We start from the raw sequence: 27905 nt of genomic DNA on the forward strand, positions 1-27905 counted from the left end.
ACAGTGAAGATTCGGTAATAGCTAACTTGCAAAAGTACGCCGTAGTTCTCTCAAGGTTTCATTTTCGCAAAAGTGCACCGTAGTTCTCTCAAGGGTGCATTCTTGCAAAATTACACTGTACTTCTCTCGAGGGCTCATCCTCGCTACCTGGTAGCGCCATTGCAGTGTCCGGCCGAACGAGCATGATTAGGGAAACGATGCGCAGTTGCAGGCTGGAGCTGATGCTGTTGCGTTGCCGGAGCCGGAGCCGTTCGCGCTCGTCCATGCACTCGACTCGGCGCCTGTGCCCGTTCCAGCGATCTGGCAATGCACGGGCAGTTGGCGCAACACGACCAAGCCGCAGCCTCGTCCTTGCACGGTGCAAACAACCCTGCTCTGCTTGCGTCTTGACTGGCAGCGCACAGTCACTGACGCTGGTGGGCTTTGGGGGGCCAGATGTTTTCTCTGGTGATTTGTGGACTGCACTATTGATGCCACTGCTCGTTTGCACCTTGTTAATCTCGTTTGGCTAGTGCCTGCCCCTTTGGGCCTCGACGACCGACAAACTCAAAACAATAATAGAGTGAAGAGATTGAAGAGAACAAACAGAACAAACAGAATGAAGAGAATAAAGAGAATACAGAGAATAGATCGAAGAAAGAGAACAAAGAGAGGAAATAGAACAAAGAGAAGAAAGAGAAGAAAGAGAATAAGAAGAAGAAAGAGAATAAGAAGAAGAAAGAGAATAAGAAGAAGAAAGAAAATAAAGAGAATACAGAGAAGAAACGCAACGTAACCAGAAGCATCCGATTGGCTAGGTGGAATGCAAAGTAAAGTGAGACCTTTGTCGTCTCGTGATTTGTGAGGCACAGCAGCCTGAAAAGGCAAACTGGCCAGGTAGAAGAAGCGTGCCGATCCCTAGTGCGCTGCCAGCAATGAACAGCGGCGAGCGTCTGCTTGTTCGCGTTCCCGTAATTTACACATTGCTGAAAGTACATGATCCGTTTTGAATGTCAGCTCCCAGGACCGCTGCACACGGTGGGTATTATCACCACAACCAACCAACCAAACTAAAAAAAGAGGAAATTGAAACACGACCGTCAAAGGGCCCCGCATAAACGCCGTTGCTCAGACATCACCGGCTGCATCTTCTTCTCCTACTCGCCGTTTACATTACGATGCAGCATCCATTACTTTGCTGAGGGGCATAGGGGTCTTCGCGCTTGTCGATCTGCGCGGCGTGTTAGCAGAGTGCATCCAAGGGCCCATCGAGGCTGCCACGTACTGTTCCCCATCGTGAAGGCACCATCCAGTCTTTGGGTTCCTTGTCTGTGAATGCAATGAGACTGTGCACGCGCGTTAGCCATCCTGTTTGTTTACGACCGCACTGCCGTGGACGCGGGGAGGGAGGCCTACTCCAGAGCGGCTTCGGAGACGGGTATCCTGCGGCGCTCGAGGTCCTCGCGCAGGCGCTGGTTGAGCTCGGTCAGGCGTCGCAGCTTCAGCTCGGCCATGCTCTGCTTCTTGGACTTGCCGTCGCCGCCAGTCCGGATCTCGTAGGGCGCGGCAGCCATCATGGCAGGCATGGAGCGCGTAACAGGGCGGGGTATCGTAAGGGAAGAAGGAGCAAGGTTGAGGTGCGGGCGGTATTAAGTGCACGGCGACGTGGTGCGGCGAGACGCAGCGAGGCGCGGTGCGAGATAGAGAGAGAGAGAGAGAGAGAGGGTGCGAGGAGCCAAGTGCGAGGAGCGGCGGCGGGCGAGGGGCGACGTGGGCGGCGGTAGAGAGCGGAGGCACGAGAAAGGAGTGGAGTTGGCCAGCCAGGAGAGCCTTCCGCGCGAAGGCCGGGCTGCTGCGAGCTGCGGCGATGGAGAGCGTCTGGCGATGGGGAGCGGGCGGCGAGTGGGCGGATGGAGGCGAGGCGTAAGGAGAGGTTGGAGGAGATTCAGCGGTATTGGCTCAGCCCCTTGGTCGCAAACGGTCTAGCCGCAGCGACAGAGACGGAGCCTGCAGCGCCGATGCAAGCTGCACTGCGAGAACAATGGATGCGGGGCTGCAGCGGGGATGGCTTGGTTGGCTGGCTGGCTGGCTGGCTGGCTGGCTGATGGACTGGCTGGCTGATTGATCGATTGATTGATTGATTGATTGATCGAGGATGGATGATTGACTGGTGGACGAACGGGGGCGACGAGCATCGCAGCCCTCCCACGCCTTGCTCGTGACTGCCCACCAGAGACACGGGGCGTCGAGACACGCTAGGCTGCTTTCGCCTAGCCTTCCCACATGATTTTGCCGTGCACCGCCAACATCGTCGCCGCCGTGAAAGTCTGCAACGCGCTCCCACCACACAGGCCTGCCGCCCGCCTGCTGAACCTCCCCCCCAGCGACCCGGATTCACCGTCCCCCCGCTGCCCAGCATGGCGCCTCCACCGCACAGCAAGCCCGAGAACACTCTGTACGCCGCCCACGCCTTCATTTCCTCCCTCACAAACACGCCCCACGTCCACGTCCACGCCCACGCCCACGCCTTCACAGACACCCCACCCCCGCCCACACCATGCTAACGCCGCTGCAGCAAACGCGCCCAGGAACTCATCGGCGTCCAGCAGCAGCAGGCCGCCCTGCAGCTCCTCCACGAACATGTCACCTCCAAGCGCACCCGCAGCAGCCCCATCGCCTCGCTCGAGCCCGTCATGATCCTCTTCGTCGAGCTCTGCGTCGACCTGCGCAAGGGTAAGCTCGCCAAGGACGGCCTGTACCAGTACAAGAACACCGCACAGAACACAAACGTCGGCACCATCGAGCTCGTCTTCAAGAAGTTCATCGAGCTCGCCGAGGCCAAGGTCACCGAGGCCCAGGCCAAGGCCGACGAGGTCCAGTCCTCGCTCGAAGGCACCTCGGGCGACGCAAAGAACATCGAGGACCTCGAGGCCTCGGAGACCCCCGAGTCCATCCTGCTCTCCACCGTCTCGGGCGAACAGGCCCGCGACCGCACCGACCGCGCCATCGTCACCCCCTGGCTCAAGTTCCTGTGGGAGACCTACCGCACCGTGCTCGACATCTTCAAGAACAACGCCCGCCTGGAGCTCATGTACCAGTCCACCGCCCACCAGGCCTTCCAGTTCTGCTCAAAGTACGCCCGCAAGACCGAGTTCCGCCGTCTCTGCGAGCTTCTGCGCAACCACTTGCAGAATGCCGCAAAGTTCTCCTCCCAGATGCACGCCATCAACCTGTCCGACCCCGACACACTGCAGCGTCACCTCGACACCCGCTTCCAGCAGCTGAACGTCGCCGTCGAGCTCGAGCTGTGGCAGGAGGCTTTCAGGAGCGTCGAGGACATCCACACCCTGCTCAGCCTGAGCAAGCGCCCTGCCAAGAACGTCATGATGGCCAACTACTTCGAGAAGCTCACACGCATCTTCTTGGTCAGCGAGAACTATCTGTTCCACGCAGCCGCATGGAGCCGCTACTACAACCTCCTCCGCCAGTCCGCTGCTGCCGTTGCCTCTGGACAGGGCTCCAAGAAGGACAACCCCGCCGTCACCGAGGCCGACATGACCAAGGCTGCCTCTTTCGTCCTCCTTTCCGCCCTTTCCATCCCCGTCATCAGCACATCCCGATCCCGCGGTGCGCTTGTCGACGTCGACGCCGCCAAGAACAACAAGAACTCTCGCCTCACCAACTTGCTCGGCATGAACCAGGCGCCCACCCGTGCCATCCTGTTCAAGGACGCCCTCAGCAAGGGTCTGCTCAAGCGTGCTCGCCCTGAGATCCGCGACCTCTACAACATCCTCGAGGTCGACTTCCACCCTCTGTCCATCTGCAAGAAGATCTCCCCCATCCTCGCGCAGATTGGCGCCGACGAGGAGATGAAGAAGTACGTGGGCCCGCTCCAGCAGGTCATCCTTACCCGTCTCTTCCAGCAGCTGTCCCAGGTCTACGACTCGGTTCAGATCAAGTTCGTGCTTGACCTCGCTCAGTTCCCTGAGCCCTTCGGTGTTAGCAAGGCTACCATCGAGAAGTTCATCATGAACGGCTGCAAGAAGGGTGACCTTGCCATTCGCATCGATCACGCTACAGGCGTCCTTACCTTTGACTCTGATGTCTTCTCCTCTGCCAAGGCCATGCATACTGGATCGGGTGCTGGCTCCGCCGAGACCGAGACTCGCTCCGTCCAGCGTCTCCAGAGCACACCGGCCGAGATTGTTCGATCTCAGCTCACACGCCTTGCCAAGTCCCTCTTTGTCACCTGCCAGTATGTTGATCCGTCGTTCAACGCAGAGCGCATCAGGCTCAAGGAGGCTGCCCTTGCCCGTGCCAAGGAGGGCGCTGAGCAGGAGCACCAGGAGACCCTCGCTCGTCGCGACATCATCTCCCAGAAGAAGGAGGCTGCCGCAAAGGCGCTCCAGGCAAAGGAGAGCGAGGAGCAAACCAAGAAGGCGCTCCGCCAGCAGCAGTTGAAGGAAGAGGAGGCACGCCGCCTTGCCGAGGAGCAGCGTCTCCGCGCAGAACAGCGCATCAAGGCTGAGCAACAGCGCATTCAGCGTGAGGAGATTGAGAAGCAGCTCAAGGAGTTGAAGCAGACCACCAAGGTTGACATCGACCTCCCTGAGAACATCGATGACCTTGACTCGACTCGCATCCGTATCCTCAAGCTGCAGGCTCTCGAGAAGGAGAAGAGCCTGCTCGGCGAGACTCTCCGCATCAGCGGCAAGAGGATCGACCACTTGGAGCGTGCCTACCGTAAGGAGGAGATCAAGCACCTCAAGGAGGACTACGAGAAGCAGATGAAGGCCGACGAGGAGGCTTACGAGAAGGCCAAGGCCGAGGAGCTGAAGGAAGCCGAGCAGAGGCACAAGGAGGACGTTGCCCTCAAGCACCGCCTGTCCCGACTCGTACCCATCTACTCCGACTTTGTCACCACCGTCAAGCAGAATCGCAAGGCCGAGTTCGAGAAGCGCTCGAGGGCCGCACAGAAGGAGCTCGAGGCTAAGAAGGCTGCCCGCGTCAAGGAAGTCAAGGAGAGATTTGCCAAGGAGAAGCGTGAGCGCGAAGAGGCTGAGCGACGACAGAGGGAAGAGGAGGAGCGTGAGGCTGCTGAGGCTGAGGCCAAGGCTGCCGCTGAGGAGGAGAAGCGCGCGAGGATGGCCGAGGAGAAGGCCAAGAGGGACGAGGAGCGCAAGTCAGTATTCCCATTCTCCTACACATGTCCAATGCTAACCCATACCAGGGCCCTCGACGAGAAGGCACGCATCCAGCGCGAGCGCGAGGAGGCTGCGGAGGCCAAGCTCCAGGCAAGGAAGGCTGGCGGTTTCCGCTCCGAAGTCCCCGACCGCACATTGTCCCGTGGCGCACCCGCTGCCGCAGAGCCCGAGTCCAGTGGACCACCCCGTCTCGCCCTCGCTGGCGGCAAGCCCTCGTGGCGTGACCGCATGGCCGCAAAGGACTCTGGCGAAGGCCCCCCTGCTGCGCCCGCTGCTCAACCCACTCCTGTCACTGCTCCTACGGCTACTCCCCCTCCCTCTGAGGCACCACCTTCCCAGCGCTCCGGCTACGTTCCTCCCCACCTGCGAGGAGCTGGCGGCGCTGCCCCCGGTGGAGGCTGGCGTGAGCGTGAGGCTGCAGGACGCAGCGGTGACGCGCCAGCTCGTGCTGAGCGTCCCGAGCGTACCGACTCTAGCTCTCCTGCCGCTGGTGGCCGCTACGAGGCTCCTCGCCGTGGTTTCGGCGGTGACTCTGACCGCAAGGCATCCCCCGCTACAGGTGGCCGGTGGGAGCCTCCCAGCCGTCGCGGCGCACCCGCCGACGGCGAGCGTGAGCCCGAGTCCCGCCCTCCTCCCGCGGGCGGTGCTAGCGATGGCAAGTACAGGCCCGGTGCCTTCAGGCGCACTTAGGGACAGGATAGCCGTGGGTTCTATTAGACATGATTGACGCGTATAATGATGCATCTGTGTCTGGTCACGAGAAAAGGGTTCGGTGGTACATAGGGCGTTGTTTTTGGCTCTGGCTTTTTCTCAGGCACGGCCGTCACGATTATGCGCCATCATAGTTAGGATTTCCTATAAATGCACTTACAGCGTTTCTTCACACCCGTCGCCAGACGCTTTTAAATCCGTTTCTCACGCGATGCTACCCAGAGCCACATCCGCGTCGTGTCACATTCTGCCAAGGACAAAATCGCCAAAAAAAATCAATCACCACACCCACACTGCAAACTCGCAGTATGTCGTCCACCACCACATTCCCAATCCCCCGACATTCTCAGCTATCCACTCCCATCCGCATCCCGCCCCCACTCCCTGCCGCTGCTCCGAAAAACGCCCTCCCCCTAGGAGATGGGAAAAAAAAATCTTCCTCCGCTGTCCCCACCCCCCACCATCCTCTCCACCACATCCACCCAACACCACACCAACACCACACTGGACACTCCTAGCCGGCAAAAAGAAAGCTTCCGTCACGGGGAATCGAACCCCGGCCACATCGGCACTTGCTAATGAGAGCGATGTATCCTAGCCACTAGACCATAACGGAGGTGAATGGGTGATTATGTGAATACTGTAATTTGAAAAACATATAGAGTCCGCCTAAGGGGAAAAGCTCAAGGAAATGGAGTAGATGCTGTGATGGGTCGGGGTGCTTGAGTCAGGGGTTTGGCGAGTGAGTGAGTGGAGGTGATTAGTGAGTGTCGGGGGAGGATGTAGCGAGTGGGGTCCGAGGATTCAAGGAAGAGAGGATCCTGAAAAGGACTTGAGATGTGGAACGCATGGGTTGAGTTGATGTGTTGGCAAGGTTGGTAGACTAGGAATGTACAAGAACCATCGTCTTCAATGATACAGCAGTGGCTCGTCATCGCGTCTATCGCCAACCTTATTTACCTCTGAAACCTGTTCTCTCTTCTTCTTCAGTCGTGGTTGCTGATTGTTTTGCTGCTCTGCTATACTTGCTCATGACCCCTTGACCTCCTCATCATCTGCGTCTTGTCCTTTCCCAGTACTTGTTGCCTGAGCTGGCGATTGCTAAGCATGATACTTTCCCTTGCTTTCGAGCCCAGCTCTTGCTGGTGAGCATCAGGCAGGAGACAAATCTTTCAAGCTCTGTTTAGGGGTTCGCCTCTTGGGTACTGCATGCTTGGGTACTGCACACATGTCTGAGGTATCTGTGTCGTATAATGGGACTGAGGAATGCCGAAACGGTCTATCTGTTGTCTGACTCGCTGCCTGCGGAGTCTGGGCTGCGTTTTCAGTTCGAAAATCTGCTGCTGTTGATGGCTCATCGGCGCCTGCCGAGAGAATCGCTTCTCACGGCCTATGGCCTCCCATATATTTCGCGGCGCTGCAATCGCTGAAGCTGACGACCTGCGCTGCATTCGTGATCATTCGAGCGCAGGCGGATATTCTCTCGATCTGAACATTGGCCTCCTGGATGCTGGCCTGGAATTTGATGTCGCTTTCGACGCTCGTCTCCTAAAACTCGAGCGGGTTTGGCACCCCGCGATGAGAGTTGGCTCTCTCATTCATGCCTTCGATCCTGGACTGCCTTGCTCGCCCCTTCCTGTCAATTACATTCTTGGCTCTGGTGCCTGCTCTCGCAACTGCAGAGTAAAATTCGTACGAAGCTTCGACAGCTTGTGACCAATACACGGGTTTGCGGTTACTGGCTGGTCTGGCTTGCCCGTTGGTAATTTGCGCTGCTGACTTGGATCTCGGAGAAACCGTTAAACTTGGAGCTCCTTTTTTAAACAGTTGCCAGACTCTTTCTGGTTCTACTTTCTTTTGAATGATTGGGCGGGTGTGAGTGGATGTTCGATAGGCCTGTGGCCTACGTTGAGAAGCAGACGCTTGGGACTTGGGCACGCCTTTCTCTTGCCCATGGGGGTCTTGCTTTGTTGAATGTCGGCGGCGAGCGGGATCTGACGCTTGGCTACGAAAAGATAGCTGGCGAGCCTCGTTGCAATTGGAGGTGTTCGGCCAGGTTCTGGGCTGCACTTCATAGTTCGAGAAATCGCCCTCTTAGACTGAGACTGCAGGATAGGAGTTATGCAGATGTTTCTTCTGATGGACGCAACTTGTGCCGGCGAGAGAGCATTTCATCGGTCTAGAATCGAAGTTGGGGCTCGATACATGGATCTGTATACAGGTGCGGTCGAATAACCTCTTGTCCTTTGTAGCGTTCCCTAGGAGTTCCTGCTACCCGTCTTGGTGCCACGTGGCGAAAGGGCTCGAATGGTCGGTCGCGACAGGGCTCGAAAGACCGTTGAGCTTGAAGCCTTGGCGCACGATATCCGGGCCTGTATGACTGCTGTTGAACGGGTTGGAGCTTTTTCTTTGATTTTGAACAAAGTCCGAAGAAACAACTCTTCAATAAAGGAGGCTTAGCTTTCAGCCTCGGGGGCGGTGTGTAGGTATCTGGTCTGGTCCATGCTGGGGTATCGCGTACAGGGTAAGCAGGAGCTGGAGGGAATTGTCTTTCAGGGGGATAGCTTGAAACCTTCTTTCGAGATTTCTTCTCAACATTTGTGGCCCTGTGAACTCTGTTGATCATTTGAGGGGGAGGCGCCATGATGCCAGGTGCTGCGGTACTGGGTTTCCTCTCTTGTGCAGTGGAAAGTGAAGGCACTGTCAAGTCTTGTTGCATGTGGTCGTTCGCCTCTGTCAGAGCACAGGCCTTATGATTCTCGAGCTTTCGAGACTCGTGAAGCTTTGTCTCGACGTCTCGGCGTACTGATGGTGGATCTGGGTTTTCTGCATCCCAGGAGGGATCGAGGGTTTGAGCTGTGACGATGCAACCGAGATCTTGCGCTGAGCCATGGGCAGGAATCATCGTCGGTTGTCGTTTGGCAAAATTTCCAGTCATTTCTGCCACTACAATAGTCTCTGGTTTTGCTTTTCCAGCTAACGCCGAGTAACAGGTAGGTGTACTGGTGATGAACCTTCTTGGCAAAGGAACTAGTGCTGGAGACGGCGAGTCCATAGCCGCTGATTTTACTTGTACCCTTTCCATTGGACTCTCTTTTATTCGTGTGCTGGAAAGAGCTGCAGAAACTTCTTCAAGGGTAGTATCTGCCACAATCTCAGTCGATGCGTGGTAGAAGTCGTACAGAACCAGTGGTTCGTCAAGCAGAGAAGAGCTTGCACACCCTGTCTTGAAAGCAGTATTGTACATCTCATCAACCTTCTGATCAGGCTGCAAATCGCTTGTTGTAAGTGGTTCGAAGAATCCTGATGAACCCAGGTCAATGGCCTCGGCTTCTGGTGTTGGCGAACGAGGTGCTATACAAGCTCCTCCAATCTGAAGAGTCGGTGCTTCAAACTCAAAGTCGTTAGAGAGCGATGGCACAAGCTTGGTGAAGCTGCGAGTTGGCTCACATGTAGCTGTACGCAAAACAGCAGGCGCTTTCTCCACATGTTCAGTGGAGAATTTGGAAGACGAAGTGGTTGACGAACGAAACATGAAAGACCCTCGCTGATCAGTTCCTTCGACAGTGGTAGCTCCGCTAGTTCGCTTGACTAGAGCTTCAAAGATGACGTACTCTTCCTGCGCTCCGTCTATCGGTGTAGAGTCTGAACCAGAGGCTTCTTCAATGACCTGTGACACACGCTCAGCTTCCTTTGGGATAGACTGACGAGATGGCTGAAAGGTGACCTTCTTCATCGGCATGTACCATGCTACATCTAGCTCAGATGAAGACGATGCAAGTCGTTCTACAGGCGAAACTGGGTCTGCGATCAGAAAAGCGGTGCATTGCGTGGGTATGCGTGGCGGTATATCTGCTACAAACTCGGCAGGCTTTGGTCGCAGGTCTAGTGCTGGCAGCTTTCCATCCACAAGTACGCTATCATCGAGAGGGATCTGTGATACAGTTTGTTCGTTTTTCAGAATCGATCGAGGAGCAGCAGCTCGAGTTGCAACGCGCTCAACCGCAGGGGAGTCCCTGTTCTCTTCCTTTTCCTCCTATAGCTCGGAAGAGGAGAAAGAAAAGGGACTCTGCCAGTCAGTATGTTGCGACACGACAGTCGACAGAAGAGTTGTACGTGGGTTGGTAATTTGGTCAGAAGTCTCGGGCTCAAGCGCCATCTCGTGTTCCCTTTGCGTTCTCTCTACGGGAATCCTGGATTCTACACTCTCTAGAATGTCTACATGGCCTAATGGCGTAAAAGAGTAGCTTTCCTCGGAATCAGATGAATTTTTTTGGACTGACCGTTTGTGTTCGCAAAGTGCAACAAAATCTTTAGGTTCAAACACAAATCCTGTGGGTGAACGCTGGGACGGAGTGAAATCGGCATATACTACTTCGGGCTGGTGTAGGTACCCGGTCTCTGACTTCCTATCAAATTGTTTGATTTGAGATTCGAAGTCTAAAGCAAGAAGAGCTTCAATAACGAGAGTGTTCGAATTAGTTGCCCCAGGAACCTCAGACTGTGCGACCCCTACCCTCTTCTGTAAAATTCCTGACGAGACCTCTCTAGAGTCACAAGACTTGTTCCTTAGTCGTGTTGATTCCGCTGGCAGCTCGGAAGATATTCCGCTGAGCCTCCGTTTGACATCATCAAATGCAAGCTTGGCTTCGCGACGGTCCTGCCAAGGGACACCCAAGTCTTGAGCAATATCGCCAAGCTTGTCAATCAGCTGTGTGCAAGCGTCCGACAGCTCAGTCAAATGTCTTCGAGTTTGCTCAAGCCAAGAGTCTTGGTTGGATTTGATTCGCTCTGGCATGACGTCTCCAAAAGCCTCGGGGACTCTATCTCGGGAAACAGCTGATGTTGTGGAGGAACCTTGCACAGGCGCATTTTCGAACAACTCATCGTCCTTAGCGCTGGGTCGTCTGTCTAGATCAATGCCGAGGTCATCTGCAACAGAGTCGACCAGATCAACCAGATCAGAAACTGTCTTGATGCTCTTACGCAAGACGGATTTGTGGTCGTTGATATTCGGAGCAAGTAGCCCAGGCAACCCAACATTCAGCTTCTCAGCTGCTTTGGGAGGAACGTTTGGACATGGCGGTTGCTATTCGTACACTTGCTGCACTGCTTTCCCCACTGGTTGGCGTATAGTCTGGTAAGGCTGATGGACCGTTTTATGGGCGCGAGAAGATCTGCATGGCGTATGACAGAGAGGAGCGCTTTCAACCTGGTATCGTTGGATGGGATTTTCAGTCTTCCTTCGAAGCTGGGAGAGACTGGGTTCAGCATGTCTGATGCTGTTGATCACATCTTGCAATGTGTTGGTGTGCTCTTCCAGGATAGCATCTATGATATTCCCCACGTCCCTCGCCAAGGCATCGCAACACTTTTCTGCAGGTGGACATTCGGAGTGGTTTTTGCGGTGTCCGGGGCTGCGACAGTATGTGCCATCAGCCTTCTTCGATGAGTACGAGCTTAATGATAAGGATTCCGTCGCCACTCGTCGCCAAGTGCGCTGTTGTGTCGCCGACTTCGATCCAGGCGGTGGAGACTTGGTTCTACACTGATGACATAGCCTCTTGGATGCATGCTCACGAGATTCGGTAGGGTCCATGAATGAGAAATGACCACAAGCGCGCTTGGTCCACTTATCGGGATTTTGGAGAGGCTTGTATGTTCTAAATGTGCCCCCCGGCTTGATGCGTGCGCCAGGAAAGCCAAAGTCTTGCGTCCTGCGTCTTCCGTATGCGCTACGCCAATCGACATGCTCGGGCACGGTGATATTAGGTTCATCCACATCTATATGCTCATTCATTATTTGAGTGGGACTGGGAGCTGTACTTCGACGAGACAGTGAGGGCGTAGAGCCTGAACCGTCGTGACTGAAGCTGTTGGAAGCATTATCCAGAACTCTTCCAAGAACGTCGCCAGGCCCGGTGCTATCGTTGTCTTCTGTAGATCGGCCGAGGTCTGCTGCTAAAGACCTGTGAGGCCTTGACCTTATCGTTCGTGCAGCTGATGTTCCCTCATGGGTCAGAGGAGCACTGTAAGACTTGCGTCTGCTAAATTGCTTGGCCGTAAATCCGTGGTCTTCCTCGACAGCTCTTCGAACAGTGTGACTAGGGTGCGCACTGGACGTTGCAACTTCTTTGGCTGCTTCTTGGTCGCTTTCAGCGGCTGTCATAGAATGGGCATAACGATGGCTCACTGTCTCATCGGATACATGGCAGTTGTCGGCTCTGTCGGTATGCTCGAGAACTGTTACGAGTGTATTGAAAGCGTTATCTGCTTTTGAACTATTCCCAACAGACCGCTGTTTCTTGTCCAAGGGCTCAGTATCTCGAGATGCTGTGGCGAGGAAATTGGTAGGATGCCGCTCACCAGATCTTGTTCTGGGAGCCTCAGATGAGAGGTCATTGTACGCAGAAGTGTCTTGAAGTGCTGTTGCTTTCCGAAGATCAACGTTCGACATCGAGTCGCCTTTTAGAAGAGCGAGACGGTTTGTCAGCTGAGAAGGCTCAAGCTGGGTAGACGCCTCCGGTGGTGGACTTGGCAAAACCGGCTCTATATCCGAGTCAGATTGTATCGCGATGCGCAAATCCGGACGAGTGGCCTTATCCCTGGAGCGGCGATGTGGGAGGTTGTGTACGTACTCCTCGCTCACCCGAGTCTTTGCACTGGCACCTTTGGCTGTAGCAGCTGCCGGAGGTGGAAAAGGAGGAGCTGATCGGATTGAGGATGCTTTGCTCTCGAAGAAGTCTCTCGCAGCCCGTACTGAGATTGGTTTTGCGGGTGTCCTCGGGAACAATGGTGATTGCAAAGAATTTGGCGCAGAGACCTCTCGCTCGGGCTCGGGTTTTGATTCAGGTCGAGTCTTGGAGTGGAAGGAGCCAGATGTTCGCAGTCGACCTGAAGAAGTGGCACCAAGCTGGGTCGGTACACCTCCTGTAGTTTTTGGCTTGCGATAGGGATGATCGATATCATCCAGAATCTGGCCGTAAGGGTTCTTGCCCTCGAGGTATGCGGGCGACTTGTGTCCTTGTGGAGCTGACTGGACGTCATCTGACTGCGGTGGCAGGATCAAGTTCGGACGGTTCGATGACTTGCGTCGAGCTGAGATTGAGTCTGCTTGTGAAGGAGCGTCGTTCCGATCCTGTCGTGTGCGCTGCTTTTGCTCGCGGGCACTGGTGTTGCTGGAACGAGATGCAGAGCTTGAGGTGGGCTGATCAAAGCCTCGACGCATGGAAGATGCTAAGGAAGGGTCCAAGAATCAAGATGCGTGAGTCGAGTTGCTGTGCTGTAGAAATGATGTGAGGAGCTTGTAGAGGAAAGTGAATCAGGGAATAAAGGAAAGCTGGAAGATGAGATGAATATGAATAAGGTAGAAAACAGGAGCAGTAGGATTGATGGCGACTTTGATGCACTCAATCGGTGCAGCAGAAGCGCAGGAAGGACTGGAGAAAGACGAGTGTTTGGGGTTTGGGGTTGGCTCAAGATGCACCTTCTATCAATTCCTGATGGAAAGCACGTCGCGTGCTTCGCGCTGGATACTATACATACCACATGGTCATCGGTCTCCGCACGCAGCCGGGCAACCATGTAGATTACGAGAGCGACATCTCATGCCCCCTAAACGCTATTTACATCTACTTCAAACTGGCCTGGAGGCTCTCAAGTACCTTGTAACTGTTAGCGCAAGACCCAAGTCATTTCCTGCTCTGTTTTCCATACCTCGAGCTCAATCTTGGCCTCAGCAATGTCCTGCTCGCTGCCGCTGCCGCTGGCAATCTTCTGGGCCTCGGCGATCTGGTTCCTGACGGCCTGCTCTACAGTCAGCCTGCGCTCCTCGCAGCAGTTGCGTGGTGCTATCGTACGTCGGCGCTGAAGTCCTCAAGCGGGTATCCCTCGACGGCGTTGATGCTGAGCTTGGAGTCAGGCTGGACAACGGCGAATCCACCAGACAGGAAGAACTGCTTGTTGCCGCCGGACTCCTCGATGATCTCGACCAGACCGGGCTTCAGCTGCTCGATAGATGCAACGTGGTTGGCCAAAATACCCATGTCACCGGTCTCGGCGGCGAGGTTGACCTGGACGCTGCACGATCCCTCATGTCAGTAATCGCTCGTTCGCAATGCGGGTTCGGTCGGGCTGGCGGTGGACATACACATCCTGGGACTTGAAGATGGTCTGCATGGCAATTTGTCAGCAATGATGCCGCAGCGAAGAAGCGGCCCAACGGCATCCCCGAGATGCGGCAGGCGTAGGCGATGCGTACCTGGTGAGGCAGAGCTAGGGAGAGCTTGATCTTGTCCGAGGCGACCTCAGCGTATCCACGGCGCTGGATGGGGCGGGCGATGGCGGCAGGGCGCGCGCGGAGGGCGGAGCGGGCAATGCGGAGGGCGCTCATGATGGATGGAGGGGTGGTGAGGATGCAATTGCTGGTGCGGCCGAGAGCTTTCGTTGTCGTTGAATCTCTGCACTTGCGGCTAGCCGGAGTTGTCCCGCTAGCGCCTCACGTTGCTCACATCGAGAGTGATAGGCCTTGGACGGCGACTGACGAACAGCGAACGTGACACGGGCAACTGTTTTGAGCAATTTGCGTGTTTCTGGAACATATTGCTGATTGTACATGCTGCATTGTCGAGCTGTGGTATCACTCGGATCTTCGTCAAGAGCTGGTCTCGAGCGCCCGGCCTACGTCCACCACGGCTCTGGTCTAACAGGTCACCTTCAATCAATACTGCACAGGCTGATCAGACTGGCATGAAAATAGACTCGCTCGTCTCAAGGGTATCTCAAAAGCAAAACGCCCACCAACCATCCCTCTTTCCCCACCAATACTTCATTCAATCGGGACTTCTCGTACCGACCACATATCTGCGCACAGCCGCAACACGAGAATGAGAGAGACCACCATCTAGTAATCATCGAATTGCTGCGGAGCGGCCATGCTCATTCTCAGCTGTCTCTCCCTTTGCTTCGCCTGCAGCTCCAGCGTCTCCACAGCATAGCTCAGCCTATCTTTCCGTGCCTTCAGCTGCTTATACTTCAGCTCTTGCTGTGCAGTCACTGCTCTTGCACTGCTTCGCCCTGCCGCCGCTCTACTGGCCGGTCTAGAGCTAGAGCCCGGCCCCCCCGTGCTATCGCGTCCGAGGCGGCCATCGTTCAGATCGCATTTTGCAATCAAAGACTGTTCGCGGCGTTCGAGCTTGTCCAGGTAGTTTTCGACGCGTTTCAGTAGGTTATCCACCTCGGGACGAATCTCAGAGAGGAGCGCGGACTGCGCGGTTTGGAGGTCGGTTTCGGAAATGAGCTCGAAATGCTGGTCGCAATGAGTATACTTGTCCATGCAAATATGGGTTCGTTCAGTGAGTCCCTACTCTTGTTGTTTGTAGCACCTTAGCTAGCCGTGGCATGTCGCTCACACCGTCGTCGAGGATGTTTATGGTGGAGTCGAGGTTCTGCATGCTGCCGCGCAACGAGGCAACACAACCTTCCAATGCGGATGCCATACTGTCGCGGTGCTTTATACTCTTCTGCTACCTGTCCAGAAACGCCTCGTAGGCAATGAATGCGTCGTGCTTGTGGGGTATGCGGAGTCTTGTAAACAACGTCGGCCATACCTTCCGCCGACATGGTTGCCAAGCATCGAGCGAGATTCTACAGTGCGCTAGGAGCTCGACGACCCATCGACTCTCATCTCCCACGGCACCCGCATACCCACCCATTGCCTCTCCATCACACGTCAATATGCCTCTTCTCGGTCGCAAGTTCCCCGCGCAAGTCGGTACGTCAGGTCGCGCAGCGCGCAGAAGCGCAACGAGAGTCGAGAGCCATAGCTAACGGAAGTCCAATCACAGCTAAGCCCATGTGGCCCTTCTACGTCTCTGGTACGTCGAGAACACCGAATTAAACCGCAGAAGAGGAGGAGAGCCGGAGAGCCGGAGAGATGATTTGGGCCGATTGGGAGATATTGGAGCACCGAGCGAATCCTCAGAACAACGTTAACGAACATGCACAGGCCTTGTCATCCTCTACGGTGTCAACGCTGCCGCCAACGCCATGGGCCAGGGTCAGTCCATCCATTCCCGAGATCAAGGGTCTTCACCGGACATCCCGAGCTGACATGTCGCAGCCGACGAGTACAAGAACGACCCCCGCAACCCGGCCGTCAAGAACGCTTCCCCCAACCACTAGATTCGATAACGCACGATGACGGAGGGCCATGATACCATGAGAGGCAATGTACAATAGCCGTGTACGCGGAAGCTGCCGGGAACGCCTCGCCTCGAGGTGGCTGTATAGACTTGGGCAATGCAAGCTTGATACGAACAACGTCTTCCAACATGTCCACCTATGACCATGGGACATTTATATGCAATCCCAAGAGTCCGACCGCTGCTGGAAGTAGGCGCAAAACTACCTGCTTAGCCACATTGACAACTCTCCTTCTGCAACTAGACAGGCAGACTAGCACCGACTGATATCGGAGATTACGCCACCGCCGACTATCAAGCTATCAGGCAGCTCGCAACCGTTGTGCAGGTGAAGAGATATGCTTCGCAACCCCCACTTACTTGATCACGTCCATGCTGGTGGAGGGAGCATACATGCTAAACCGCCTTTGTCAAACTTGACCGTCCTCAAGCATCATATGAATAAGAGCGGATCTGATGAATATAGGAGAGACATGGCTGTTTCGTCGTTTGCGCTGACCAAGTTACGACCAGCTTGTCTAATAACCAAGCATTCTTGGAGAGCAGCAAGAAACAACAATCACCGACCGGGTGTCTGCGGACGATATTGTCAATGCATTGCATCTGTTGCCTCGTGACACTGCAAGACACGTGCACCACTGTACATAGATAGCCAGATCATGCGCGACGGAACGTTGTTCCAGTAGGAAGCGTGACAGCTGTCAATCGCTTTGCATCATCAGCCACGTACATCAGCTCTCGGGGACCTTGCTTCCGGAGTCTGGCAACGGAAAGTCCAGCAGAACAGATATTGTCCATGTTGTCGTATGCAAGCACGGTTGAGCAGCAGGCGAGTCGGCGGGCTGGGCGTCGTCGACGCAACCGCCGATGTTGCATTCAAGATGCTCGAGCTTTTGAGGCCAAAAGGGCTGTGGCTGGCCGATCTTAGCCTGGCAGATCGGTCTGAGCCGGAGGATTGCTGCCAGATTGGATTTCCTGTTCGTGCAGTCGATCGGAGGAACAAGACGCATCATACTCAATGGGCTGCACGCACCACAGTACCATAGTACCATAGTACATGGGCGTCAGGGAGTGGAGACTGCATAAAGGGGCGCCTTCTGGTGCAACTGCAAGGCCTCGGCATGAGACGGCCAGCAGTTTGCGGCACTTGAAACGCTCGAAGCAGTCCGGCAGCGCAGACCTGGCCGCGGACGACGTGAATGCGAGAGCGCAGGCCACCACTGGGCAGCAATTCTACCGAGCAGCGTGTGTGTGCAGGCCCCAGGGTGCACTGCTCGCCGTGCAGAGTGAAATGCTGCCACGCTAGGGTGATGTGCCAAGGCTGATGAAGGTCGAGGTGGGAGGGCTACGCCTGCTGGATTGCCCGCCTCCTCACCTCTACCTACTCTCCCGCACCCCCCCTACTGCCGTGCTTTCTCTCTGGGGCTTTTGCTGTTCTGTAGCGTGCAGCCGCCTCTTTGCAGCCTCTGTTCAGCAGCAACCGGTTTCTTGCGTTTCTTGCCCTCGGCTCCTACACAGCCTCCGGTGTTGCCGTCATCCGTTGGTGCCCATTCACGCCCTGTAAGTCCAGCCAGTCCAGCCAGCCCAGCCAGCCCAGCCAGCCCAGCCAGCCCAGCCAGCCCAGCGAGGTCCCGCCCTGCCTGTTGCCTGCGCGCTGCCTCCACACTCGTGCCCATCTGTCCCCCACAACAGCGGATTTACCTCTTCGCACCGCCGTGTTCCCTACTGTGTACTGTCTCTCGCTGCCTGCTCGCTCCACCTCCCCTGTCGGCCGCCTCGCTTGCCCGCACCGCTTACTCACCGCCTTGTCGGCAAAAGCCTCATACTGACCGGTCCACCCGTCACAGGCTGAACCTCCTCCTCCACCAACACAACACCGCCTCCGCCGCTGCGTCTCAACCGACGTCCCGCTACAACCACCACACCATCTGCAGGCCAGCCTCCTCAAGGTTGATCCTACCGCAATCATGACGACAATGGTACAGCAGACCCCGCAGCCTGCATCGACACGCAGAGCCCGCACCCACTGCACTGCAAGGCCAGCAGCTGACTGTCACAGGATCTCCGTGTCGGCAACAAGTACAGAATCGGCCGCAAGATCGGCAGCGGTTCCTTTGGTGACATCTACCTCGGTGCGTGCAGAGTGACACTTTGTCCTCTCACCTGAGCTAACCTGCCTCAGGCACGAACATCATCTCGGGCGAGGAGATTGCTATCAAGCTCGAGAGTGTCAAGGCGAAGCACCCTCAGCTTGAGTATGAGGCTCGTGTCTACAAGTCCCTCGCCGGCGGTGTTGGTATTCCCTTCGTGCGCTGGTTCGGTACCGAGTGTGACTACAACGCCATGGTCCTCGATCTGCTCGGTCCCTCCCTGGAAGATCTCTTCAACTTTTGCAACCGCAAGTTCTCGTTGAAGACTGTTCTCCTGCTCGCCGACCAGCTCATCTCCCGCATCGAGTACATCCACGCCAAGTCGTTCATCCACCGTGACATCAAGCCTGACAACTTCCTCATGGGCATTGGCAAGCGCGGTAACCAGGTCAACGTGATCGATTTCGGTCTGGCCAAGAAGTACCGTGATCCCAAGACACACTTCCACATTCCGTACAGAGAGAACAAGAATCTGACGGGTACTGCCCGCTATGCTTCCATCAACACCCACCTGGGTGTCGGTATGTCTGCCTGCGATTTTGCTCATTTGCATGCACTAACTGTAAACAGAGCAATCCCGTCGTGACGATATGGAGTCCCTGGGCTACGTTATGCTCTACTTCTGTCGCGGTTCCCTCCCCTGGCAGGGTCTCAAGGCGGCTACTAAGAAGCAGAAGTATGACCGCATCATGGAGAAGAAGATGACCACCCCCACCGAGGTTCTCTGCCGTGGTTTCCCCAACGAGTTCGCCATCTACCTGAACTACACACGCTCTCTCCGCTTCGATGACAAGCCCGATTACTCCTACCTGCGCAAGATCTTCCGCGACCTGTTCGTCCGTGAGGGCTTCCAGTACGACTACGTCTTCGACTGGACCGTCTACAAGTACCAGAAGAACGCCCAGGCTATTGCCCAGGCTGCTGGTCAGGGCCAAGGTGAGGAGGACGACAAGAACGGTCGCGGACGCCACGTCACTACCACTGCCGCTGCCAACGCTGGCACTGCGGCCGGGGCCAAGCGCGGACCGGTCAATGCACGCCAGGAGGGCACCGGAATGTGAGTTCGATATATCTGATCCTTGTAAGGACCCCTTCCTCTGCGTTTGGTGTTCGATAACGCTTTTGCGCGGAGGACGCCACAGTCAGAATTTACTAACCTCTGATTCTCTGTTCAGGCAGCTTCGTTCGGCCAACAAGCGTGGCGGGGACCAGTATGCATCTGGTGGCTACTGATTCTTGATGCGGCTTTCGATTCGTCATCTCAACTCTCTTGTGTAAACCGGTTCATTCGACTGGATTTCACACCAACGAATGGGAAATGCGGCAGTGCTGTCCTGGCAATATATTGGACGGCATTTGCACCTATTCGATCAGTTCACGGGATCTATTCGTCGGAGACCTAATCAGGACCTGGCAAGACTTTTCGGTGTCTTGCATCTATTATGGCCTCGGGTTTCTGGCGACTGTCTTGGTATCTGAAAGCTTATCCCATGCGGTATCTCAACTTCACATAGCGGTACGGTGGGCGATCATCACTATTCAGCATTGGTTTTCGTCACCACGACACCTAATACCTTGGACGCTGAGCACAGCTCTACTGGACAATTCCCGGATGATCATTGGTTCTACGGCGCTACTCTCCATTAATCCTGCCTTTTCCTTGTCTTTATTACATGGTTTCCTACAGCATTTCTTTCGCGCGTTCTCCCTCCTTCGGATATGGTCTGCCAGATTGTGGGGAGGTCAAGATTGCAAGGGGACGAACACATAAATTGCGAACATGGCTGGAGCAGTGGCTCAGCACGAGGACGGGTAGTGATGTGGAAGACATTTTGGCGGGCAGCTAGACTGTTGGAAGGGCTTTTCTTGAGGGGCCGCTTCCGGGGATGTGTAGAAGGGTCTAGCTTGCTACCATTACGTCCGAAGTTGGGTGTTCGACGGTGAATGGTTTACTACAAATACAGTCTCCTTTGTTCCAGCTCGTACTCGTACTGACCCTTGCGTGATGTCTATCTTACAGTGATGCCAACGCCGCCCAACGCTGCTTTAATACAAGGCGAGATACAATATTGTTACAACTAATCCGCAAAGAAATCATCGGACTTCTTTCTCCCCTTCCTTCCACCACTTCCCCTAATCTTCCTATCCTTGTTGTACCGCCCGTTGCTGTCTCCAAACCCTCTCCCGCCGCTGGTGATTCTGTCCTCTCCAACATCCACTGCCCTGCCATCCTGCTCGCCCACACCAATCTCCACCGTGATCTTCTTCGGCGCCCTGATCCTGCGGCCCTTGCGATCAAACTCCTCATTCGGCCGCCCAAGGCGGACAGACTTAGGAATACGCGTCTTGGCACCCAACGCCCACAGGTCGCCCCAGCGGGATTTCTTCGCGTCGCGGAAGGCCTGTTTGGAGAAAGAGCGCGGCACAGTCCAGCGCTCGAGGGTGCCGGCGGGTGTGCACACGTCGAGGATGATGTGGCCTCTTCGCTTGAGCGCGGGGAGGATCAAGCGTGGCAGCGCGAGAGGATTGAGTTGGTCTGGCGTGACGAGGTCCGGGTTCTCCGGGTCCTGGCTCTCGGCTGCCCACTCGTGGCCGGCGAATGCGGCGTCGGTGCTGTCTGCGCCCTGTACGACGCCTTTGCCGACGATGTCGTGTTGGGGCAGGCGCTGGTCGCGTCCGCGCTGTACGGCTAGGTAGCTGAATTGCACGTCCTCGTGATTCTTGTCCTTGGCGTTGAGGATACGCTGCAGATAGGGCGGGCGAATGTAGCGCTGGGTGAAGAAGCAGAAATCTTTCCTTCCTGCGCTCTTGCCTGGGGTCGAATACATGGGGCATGCGGAGTGGTTTGTGCAGGGCGCGATGATCATGCCTGTTTCCTTGTTCGTGAAACGGGTTTCCTGGTCTGGTTTGCTGACTTGCTCCTCCAGTGGCGTTTCGATGGCGGTGCTGTCTGGAGAGGCAATGTGTCGGCTCAGGAGCAGCTCTCGTGCACCGGCAATTACTTCAAACCCTCGTGGCAGGCCCTTTTCAATCAGAATAAGGACGCCGCCCTTAGGGTTAAGGAGGGACCAGTATTTACCAACTTGGTCTTTGCGTAGGTAATCTTGCTTCAGAGGCCAGAGAGTGTGCGGGGCTATGATTATGTCGTAGACTTTGCGCGGTTGGGTTGTGTTGAGTTCGTCTTGAGAAGTGACGTGTTCGGGCAGCCGCGGGATGAAAGTCGTGTTCTCGAGTAGGCGGCTTGCGCGGTGGCGAAGGGTGTCTGAACTGGTGAGGACTGTGGCCTTGCCCTTTGGAGCGGTTTCTGTAGTTGATTCTTCTGGTGATGCCTCTTCTGAACTAGGCTCTTCGAGAGGGGCTTGTTCAGAGCTCTCTTGCTTACTCTCCCACTCAGCTTTCAATATCTCTTGCCATGCAAGCACTCCAACGCCGCCAGAGCCGGCATCCAAAACAGTTCCACCCTTCTTCGCCAGCATGTGATCAACCCACGGTGTGCCTAGACGGCGTCGAACCTCAACCAAGGCGCTCATTACACTCGCGTACGTTCCTGGCTGTACGGCAGCCATGTATGCATCGGCCTCGATGTTGCCCATCTCAGCCTGCGAAGGGTCAAGAGAGATGGGCTTCTGCTCTTTGCCTAATCTTGCGGGTGGCGTGCTCGCCGAGTTCGGCAGGCCACGTCCACCAAATATTCGGTTTGCTGACTCGGTGAGGTGCTTGTGGTTCGCACGTGTAAGCAGGAGGGCGGTGGGGTCGACAAGAGTGTCTTTGGGTAAGAATACGGTGGATGGTGATGGCTTAAAGCGGCCGGCGATAGTCAAGGGGTGTGCGCGCATGAAAGGCTCGTCCTCCACCTCCTCGTCTTCCCATTCTTCAGCTTCTTCATGCTGGATACGACTCTGCTCGTAGACACTGTCGTGGAAGTTCGCAGCCTTCTCCTCTCTGTATTCTTCCCACTCCTCTGGTGTCATTGATCCTTCATCTTCCTCTGCCAGGTCAATCTTCTTTTCCTCGTGGAGGTCGATTTCCTCAAGTTCACCATTTTCACCTCTCCGCAATAGCACCGTAGAGCCGTCTGGTTGCTCCTCAGATATGATCTCTTGTGGCTGCTTCTCAGTTGCTAGCAGTTCCTCCGCCGTATCCACGAAGATGGGGGGCCCATATAATCTCTCGTACAGCGCGTACTCGTCAGCGCTCAAGTGGTCTCGTGGCAAAGCATCACGAAACTGCTGTCTCGCCTTTCGTACATTGACTTCAACATTCAACTTGTGTACTGCCGGGTCTACAGCTGAATCCGCTGAGCTTGTCGCGTCATCTTGAGATTGCTGTTGTCGTCGTCGTAGAAGTGTCGTCGACAGAGCGCGTTGCTGTGTGAATGAAGCTGTCGGTGCCGGTAGCAGGTAAGTCGCGCTCTGTGGTAGTCGTGCATTACGCGCTCGAGTGATGGCGATATTGAGGCGACATGATGCACAGATGGACTGTATACTTTTTGCTTTGAGCATGGCTGAATCTTGAGAGTTTACAGTGTGGCAGCTTCTGTGCCTGCGCTACGGAAGAGAGAAAGTTCGCCGCAATGCACATTGTCAAGGGTCCACGCTAGAAGACGCGCCCAGCCAATCACTACGCAGGTGTTGATGGCAGCGTGCAGGACTGCGCAGCGTCTTGACTAGACTACCCCAGAGCACACAACGCTGATGTTTGCTTCAACTTGAGATCTTGAAAGTCTTGTAGGCTGAGTTTACACCTAATCAATTTTTCTTGAAGTCTGATTTGGTAGTAATTGGTCATGTGCTGTATCTGAGGGACAAGCAACTGCTAGATTCGATCAGGATATGTGCGGATGCAAATGTCTTCAGCGGTCCACAATGCCTGAATGGCAGCCTGTAGACGGCATTTCTCAATGTGTCCATCTTGCGTGCTCCCCTTCGCTGATCGTTGCTTACTGCCACTTATCGGCACTCGGTAGCTGGCACCCGGAGATATGAAGAGTTCCACCCCACCATGTATTCCAAGCTGTACTCTATGTACTTCCTCAACACAACTAAAACACTCAGACCAACAATCTGAGAAATTGTCAGAGAAACTTTGTCAGAGCACTCTGTCCAGTGTCACAGCAGAGCTAGCTTGAGTCTCGCAGACGTCAGCATCTAAGAAGAAGAGCGGGGATAACATTGCCATCACACATCAGTTGCTCGAGCCGGTACTGGAGCATCGACGTCGAAATGGGTTCAGTCGCTGAGAGTTTCGACTACAAGTCACTGAAAGAGCTATTGAAAGGCACGACCGCTGAGGTGCTGACACCTGATGATGGTCAGAAGTATGAAGACATCATCCAAAGATGGAGTGAGAGTTGCGTCAGGAGAGCTGTAAGTCACGGATAGTCCCAGTGGATCCCCACTGCGGATTGACAGTCTTCACGTTCAAGAGGTCAGCTCTTTCGTTGGAAACGGTTAAACTAACTATAGTCTAGTCCGCTGTTGTAGCAGTTAGATCGACATCTGACATCTCGGCGACTCTCGAGCAAATACGCAAACACAAGCTGCCTTTCACCGTCCGAGGTGGCGGGCACTCCACCTCTGGCGCAGCATCTATCGAGAACGGTCTCGTGATCGATCTCTCCAAGATGCGTAACGTCACTGTCAACCGAGAAGCCCGTACCATCACTGCTGAAGGCGGCACAATCTGGGAAGACGTCGACCTCGCCGCCGCGAAACACGGACTTGCAACTGTCGGTGGCACCGTAAACCACACCGGGGTTGGCGGCCTCACCCTTGGCGGTGGCTACGGTTATCTCACAGGAAAGTACGGTCTCACAATCGACAACCTACTCTCCGCCGAGATAGTCCTCGCGTCCGGTGAGGTCCTGACTGCCTCCAAGACAGAGAACGCAGACCTATTCTGGGCCATTCGCGGCGCAGGACAAAACTTCGGCGTCGTAACAAACTTCACATTCCAAGGCTACGACCAGCCCAACCCCGTCTTTGCAGGCCCGCTCGTATTCCCCCCAACAGCTCTCCCGCAGATTGTGGAATTCATGAATAAGTTTCACGAAACGAATGACGGGCGACAAGCACTCTTGGTCGCGTTCTCGAGCCCACCGCCCCAAAACGCTCCCGTCATCCTCACGCAGCTCTTCCACAACGGAACAGAAGCCGAAGGCAAAGAGATATTCGCAGAACTCTTCGCGCTGAACCCCCTCGCGAACATGAGCGGCATGGTACCATACCCTGTGCTGAACAGCCTCCTCAATGTCTCGGCCGGCTTCGACGGACGCAAGCAGTTTGGCGGCGGCGCGTTCAAGCTGCCCCTAGACCCGTCTTTCGTCGAGGGCGTGTACAACGAGTTCCAGACGTTTGTGGAGAGCAAAGCGGATTTCCAGATCGCGCAGAGCATGATGCTATGGGAGGTTGTTCCGTACGAGAAAGTCATCGAGGTACGGAATGAGGAGACGAGTTTTGCGAATCGCGGTGATTACTACAACGTCGCGACTGTGTTCAAGTGGTACGTACTTGATGTCCCTCTTCGCAGAGAGGATGAATCTCACTGATCGCTTCTCTGATAGGTTCGATCCCAGTCTCGACAACGAGATGCGCATCTTTTCGCGCTCGCTGCTCAAGAAGGCTTCCGAGACGGCGGCAGATAGGTCAAAAGATGGGGGCGTGGGCCAGTACGGCAACTATGCCAGTGAGGACGTTGCGGCGAACGACATCTTTGGCGCCAATGTGAGGCGTCTGGAGGATTTGAAGCAGAAGTACGATCCAGAGAATCTGTTCAGTCACGGCACGAAGCTCACGCCACGACCGTTGGTGGTGGTCAATTGAGTCTATTGTAAGTCGCTGCTTTGGTGGTCGAGTTCACGAGGATCTTGCCGCATGCTGAGTAGAGACTGCTGGCGGAGTGGTTGTGGATCTTCAGCAATTGATACAGTTGATCTTGCACGTTCGACAGTACCACCCTCCCCCGTGAGGCGTTGCTGTTCTTCACTCTATTCAGTCGCAGCCCCAACTTGGCCTTCCTACTGACTTCCATGCCTGCCGTCATCTTTTCCTTTTGGCCACACTCAGTCCCGGCACCACAGTCCGAGCAACTCAAAATCTTCGAACGCGCACCGAGTCCCACATGCATCAGGAATTCCCATTCGTGTTCAATTCCTTGTTGTCCTCCCTCAAACATCCTTCATCAGCTCCTCCAACTCCTCATCCTCATCCCACCCGCCGCCACCACGCCTATTCACCACAATCTTGCTCTCCTCCTTCTCATTCTGCTCCGCCACGGCGCCCAGGATATCCTTCAACTGATCCTCGGACACCTTCTGCCGTATCTGGCCCGTGCGCGCCAGCATGATGAGCCGGTTCTCAATGTCTGTCGCGCGCGACTCTTTGACCAGCCTGATGCGCCCGAGGCGGTCGGCGGCGTCGGGCGTCAGGATCTGCGAGAGGATGTGCTGGCGCTGGTCCGCTGCGTGAGTGTGTTAGACGATGGAGAAGCTAGAGAGAACGAACGGGGAACGTACATTCTTGTTGTCTGGTGGATCGTTAGTAGTCTTCATGTCTGCAGCGCTTCGTGGTTTATCTACCTCCGCTGGTCTTGCTCTGAGCCTTCGCCGCTGGGGCTGCCACGGCCTCCACCACCTTGCTGCTGCAGTTGTTGCAGACGGGCTTGCCTGATTTGCTCGAGGTCGGCGTCGGACATGTTGCGTGTGTTTGTTGTGAGCGTCTGGGTTGCTGTAGAAAAGCAGTGGATGACGTGCGGGGGAGTTCGAGGCTCGGAGGTCGGAGATGGTGGGGCGACCTTGCAGCGTACTCACTAGATATTTTGTTTGTGCATACACAGCCTGGCATTACTATTTTTCAAGAGCTCAAACCTGCCTCATAGTAGCTGCAGTGCACACCAACAAGCTAGCGAAGTGTTCATAGATTGGATTGTCTTTGCGTGGGTGTTTCACGGTGATGTTCAGCACCTATTCGGAGTATGCCCTGTAAAACATCTCGCAGGATCAAAAATATCCATTCAGCCATCAGCCTTACCCTCGATCGTCAGGTCTTGGTTCAACATTCGACTAGATCCAAGTCAGTATGTGCCCCTAACCAACAGGCCGTTTACGCGACTTACCTGGTTTCCGTTGTAAAACTGCTGGGTCCGTGGTTCTCTCGTACGCTGATCAGCAAGCGTCCTTACCCTGATCCCTGAAGCATCTTCCCCTTCGGTTCGCGAGCTTCCTGCTCGCTCGTTCCCATGACCGCCACCTACGGCCTGCCCCTGAGCTGGTTGCGGTGCTGCAGCCCCAGTCCCGAGGAAGGACCCCACAATACTTCCAGCGTACCCAACAGTCGACGAGAGCAATCCAAACGCGCTGCCGACCAGTCCTGTTGCTTTTCCTACCACGCCGTCCTCCCCTGCCGAGTATGCTTCTGTGTAGCCTTTGACAGGTACCAATACCAAAGTCGCACTCGGCGCCAGATCAATATCACCAAGTGTTTGGTTCTCGTCGCCGGCTGAAAGTTCGCGACTTGGCTTCGGGGCGAGGATATGTCTGAAGAAATATGGAGGAAGGGCGCGGTTCCTGATATTCGCATCGTCCGAGTCGAGCTTCGCGAATTCTTCATCCACCCATTTGCGCACTTCCTTCTCAAGTGTCGCTGTGCGCGGAAACGTAGAGCGGATTGTTCGGCCATCAAAGAGACGCACATTGAGATGTACGTCTTTTGCTTGCGATCCTCTTGTGGAAGTCTGGGGCTGGCTTTGTGTCTGACTCCCTGCAGTCCGCTCCTGCTCGCGCTCAGCCTTTCGTGCTTCTGCCTGTGCTTTGCGCTCGGCTTTGTCCTGCTCTATACGTCCTTTGATACGGGCCAGCTCTTCTGCATCTTCGCGTTTCTTCTTTTGTAGTGCAGCACGCGCAGCTTGTTGTGCAGAATTTGTGGTAGAAGATGACGCTGCAAGTCCAGCTTGTGGAGGGGTTTCGGCTCTTTGCTTCCCCTTTGCATTGGAACTTGCAAAGGTAGCCGCTGGTGCTGGTGCTGATGCTGGTGCTGGTGCTGGTGCTGGTGCTGGTGATGAGACAGGTCTCGTCGCGGGTGTTGTGACCGTCACCGTAGGCCCTGAGTCTTCATACAAGTCATCCTCTGCATGCGCTGTGGTCGTCTGCGCTGTTGATGTCGACGCTGAACCAGGGATAGCTGCTGCCCCCAAAACCTTCCGTACAGAGTTTACAAACTCTTCCTGACCAACCTCGCTGCCAAGCTGTAGCTGCAGCTGCCCATTGTGTATGACAACCAAGGTAGGTGCGCTCTCGATCTTGCAGAACGCGGCGAGGAATCCAGCTTCGGTCGATCCGTTTTCAAGGCGCAAGAGAACTGCTTTCTGAGCGAGCAGGTTCGATATCTGTCCTGGTTAGAAAACATCTTTGCAATTCACGAGAACACATGTGTGTCCGGGGCAGAACTCAATACCCAACCGCTCTTCAACCACTCGTCCTCCCACTGCTTGCTCGTTGCGCCGTCATCTATCCGGTCAGTTAGCCGGAGCCTACAGTAACACAGTCGCGTGCGTACCTCGTACAAAGCAGGCTACTAGTTTCTGCTGTTGAATAGCTTGCCCAATACCGCTCTGTAGAGTGCCTTCGTAGAACATGATGATTCGTTTACCTGGAGGTGGTCGGC

The 27905-nt window shown here is 55.3% G+C and overlaps 13 protein-coding genes across 13 annotated transcripts, besides 13 other annotated features; 5 read left to right on the forward strand and 8 right to left on the reverse strand.

Moving 5' to 3' along the window:
- Positions 1 to 1147: 1147 nt before the first annotated feature.
- Positions 1148 to 1565, reverse strand: EKO05_0004512 (Guanine nucleotide-binding protein subunit gamma; the record flags this gene model as incomplete). The annotated part of the gene is made up of 3 exons (XM_038939075.1): positions 1148 to 1210; positions 1265 to 1325; positions 1396 to 1565. 3 exons carry the CDS (start codon positions 1563 to 1565, stop codon positions 1148 to 1150), a joined length of 294 nt encoding a protein of 97 aa, XP_038800302.1.
- A 74-nt stretch (positions 1566 to 1639) lies between these two features.
- Positions 1640 to 1677: a tandem repeat.
- Positions 1677 to 1714: a tandem repeat.
- Positions 1715 to 1727: 13 nt separating this feature from the next.
- Positions 1728 to 1774: a tandem repeat.
- A 279-nt stretch (positions 1775 to 2053) lies between these two features.
- Positions 2054 to 2099: a tandem repeat.
- Positions 2100 to 2149: a tandem repeat.
- Positions 2150 to 2396: 247 nt separating this feature from the next.
- EKO05_0004513 (eukaryotic translation initiation factor 3 subunit A) lies at positions 2397 to 5873 on the forward strand (the record flags this gene model as incomplete). The annotated part of the gene is made up of 3 exons (XM_038938868.1): positions 2397 to 2434; positions 2555 to 5161; positions 5210 to 5873. 3 exons carry the CDS (start codon positions 2397 to 2399, stop codon positions 5871 to 5873), a joined length of 3309 nt encoding a protein of 1102 aa, XP_038800303.1.
- Positions 2441 to 2547: a tandem repeat.
- Positions 2811 to 2848: a tandem repeat.
- Positions 5034 to 5106: a tandem repeat.
- Positions 5874 to 6344: 471 nt separating the features above from the next.
- Positions 6345 to 6397: a tandem repeat.
- Positions 6398 to 6634: 237 nt separating this feature from the next.
- Positions 6635 to 6664: a tandem repeat.
- A 1409-nt stretch (positions 6665 to 8073) lies between these two features.
- On the reverse strand, positions 8074 to 9636 carry EKO05_0004514 (uncharacterized protein; the record flags this gene model as incomplete). The annotated part of the gene is made up of 1 exon (XM_059636406.1): positions 8074 to 9636. One exon carries the CDS (start codon positions 9634 to 9636, stop codon positions 8074 to 8076), a length of 1563 nt encoding a protein of 520 aa, XP_059492389.1.
- A 1347-nt stretch (positions 9637 to 10983) lies between these two features.
- EKO05_0004515 (uncharacterized protein) lies at positions 10984 to 13122 on the reverse strand (the record flags this gene model as incomplete). The annotated part of the gene is made up of 1 exon (XM_038938884.2): positions 10984 to 13122. One exon carries the CDS (start codon positions 13120 to 13122, stop codon positions 10984 to 10986), a length of 2139 nt encoding a protein of 712 aa, XP_038800304.2.
- Positions 13123 to 13525: 403 nt separating this feature from the next.
- On the reverse strand, positions 13526 to 14286 carry EKO05_0004516 (delta subunit of the central stalk of mitochondrial F1F0 ATP synthase, atp16; the record flags this gene model as incomplete). The annotated part of the gene is made up of 5 exons (XM_038938828.1): positions 13526 to 13558; positions 13611 to 13700; positions 13754 to 13973; positions 14044 to 14066; positions 14155 to 14286. The coding sequence occupies 5 exons, from the start codon at positions 14284 to 14286 to the stop codon at positions 13526 to 13528; spliced, it is 498 nt and encodes a 165-aa protein (XP_038800305.1).
- Positions 14287 to 14796: 510 nt separating this feature from the next.
- EKO05_0004517 (DASH complex subunit spc19) lies at positions 14797 to 15346 on the reverse strand (the record flags this gene model as incomplete). The annotated part of the gene is made up of 2 exons (XM_059636407.1): positions 14797 to 15201; positions 15260 to 15346. 2 exons carry the CDS (start codon positions 15344 to 15346, stop codon positions 14797 to 14799), a joined length of 492 nt encoding a protein of 163 aa, XP_059492390.1.
- A 283-nt stretch (positions 15347 to 15629) lies between these two features.
- On the forward strand, positions 15630 to 16076 carry EKO05_0004518 (atp18 subunit J of the mitochondrial F1F0 ATP synthase; the record flags this gene model as incomplete). Its single annotated transcript, XM_059636408.1, has 4 exons — positions 15630 to 15666; positions 15740 to 15769; positions 15901 to 15951; positions 16015 to 16076. The coding sequence occupies 4 exons, from the start codon at positions 15630 to 15632 to the stop codon at positions 16074 to 16076; spliced, it is 180 nt and encodes a 59-aa protein (XP_059492391.1).
- Positions 16077 to 17662: 1586 nt separating this feature from the next.
- Positions 17663 to 17721: a tandem repeat.
- Positions 17722 to 18063: 342 nt separating this feature from the next.
- Positions 18064 to 19479, forward strand: EKO05_0004519 (Non-specific serine/threonine protein kinase; the record flags this gene model as incomplete). Its single annotated transcript, XM_038939038.1, has 5 exons — positions 18064 to 18075; positions 18156 to 18228; positions 18279 to 18767; positions 18817 to 19303; positions 19422 to 19479. 5 exons carry the CDS (start codon positions 18064 to 18066, stop codon positions 19477 to 19479), a joined length of 1119 nt encoding a protein of 372 aa, XP_038800307.1.
- Positions 19480 to 19564: 85 nt separating this feature from the next.
- Positions 19565 to 20017, forward strand: EKO05_0004520 (uncharacterized protein; the record flags this gene model as incomplete). Its single annotated transcript, XM_059636409.1, has 1 exon — positions 19565 to 20017. One exon carries the CDS (start codon positions 19565 to 19567, stop codon positions 20015 to 20017), a length of 453 nt encoding a protein of 150 aa, XP_059492392.1.
- A 307-nt stretch (positions 20018 to 20324) lies between these two features.
- On the reverse strand, positions 20325 to 22748 carry EKO05_0004521 (37S ribosomal protein S22; the record flags this gene model as incomplete). The annotated part of the gene is made up of 1 exon (XM_038945599.1): positions 20325 to 22748. The coding sequence occupies one exon, from the start codon at positions 22746 to 22748 to the stop codon at positions 20325 to 20327; it is 2424 nt and encodes an 807-aa protein (XP_038800308.1).
- Positions 22749 to 23468: 720 nt separating this feature from the next.
- Positions 23469 to 25067, forward strand: EKO05_0004522 (uncharacterized protein; the record flags this gene model as incomplete). The annotated part of the gene is made up of 3 exons (XM_038938687.1): positions 23469 to 23612; positions 23717 to 24747; positions 24809 to 25067. 3 exons carry the CDS (start codon positions 23469 to 23471, stop codon positions 25065 to 25067), a joined length of 1434 nt encoding a protein of 477 aa, XP_038800309.1.
- A 344-nt stretch (positions 25068 to 25411) lies between these two features.
- Positions 25412 to 25938, reverse strand: EKO05_0004523 (uncharacterized protein; the record flags this gene model as incomplete). The annotated part of the gene is made up of 3 exons (XM_038939050.1): positions 25412 to 25704; positions 25760 to 25770; positions 25823 to 25938. 3 exons carry the CDS (start codon positions 25936 to 25938, stop codon positions 25412 to 25414), a joined length of 420 nt encoding a protein of 139 aa, XP_038800310.1.
- Positions 25417 to 25454: a tandem repeat.
- Positions 25939 to 26269: 331 nt separating the features above from the next.
- EKO05_0004524 (uncharacterized protein) lies at positions 26270 to 27876 on the reverse strand (the record flags this gene model as incomplete). Its single annotated transcript, XM_038939049.1, has 4 exons — positions 26270 to 26305; positions 26359 to 27627; positions 27696 to 27748; positions 27798 to 27876. 4 exons carry the CDS (start codon positions 27874 to 27876, stop codon positions 26270 to 26272), a joined length of 1437 nt encoding a protein of 478 aa, XP_038800311.1.
- Positions 27251 to 27299: a tandem repeat.
- Positions 27877 to 27905: the final 29 nt, after the last annotated feature.

Source organism: Ascochyta rabiei, chromosome 6 (assembly GCF_004011695.2).
Source record: "Ascochyta rabiei chromosome 6, complete sequence".
NCBI classification, from domain to species: Eukaryota; Fungi; Ascomycota; class Dothideomycetes; order Pleosporales; family Didymellaceae; genus Ascochyta; species Ascochyta rabiei.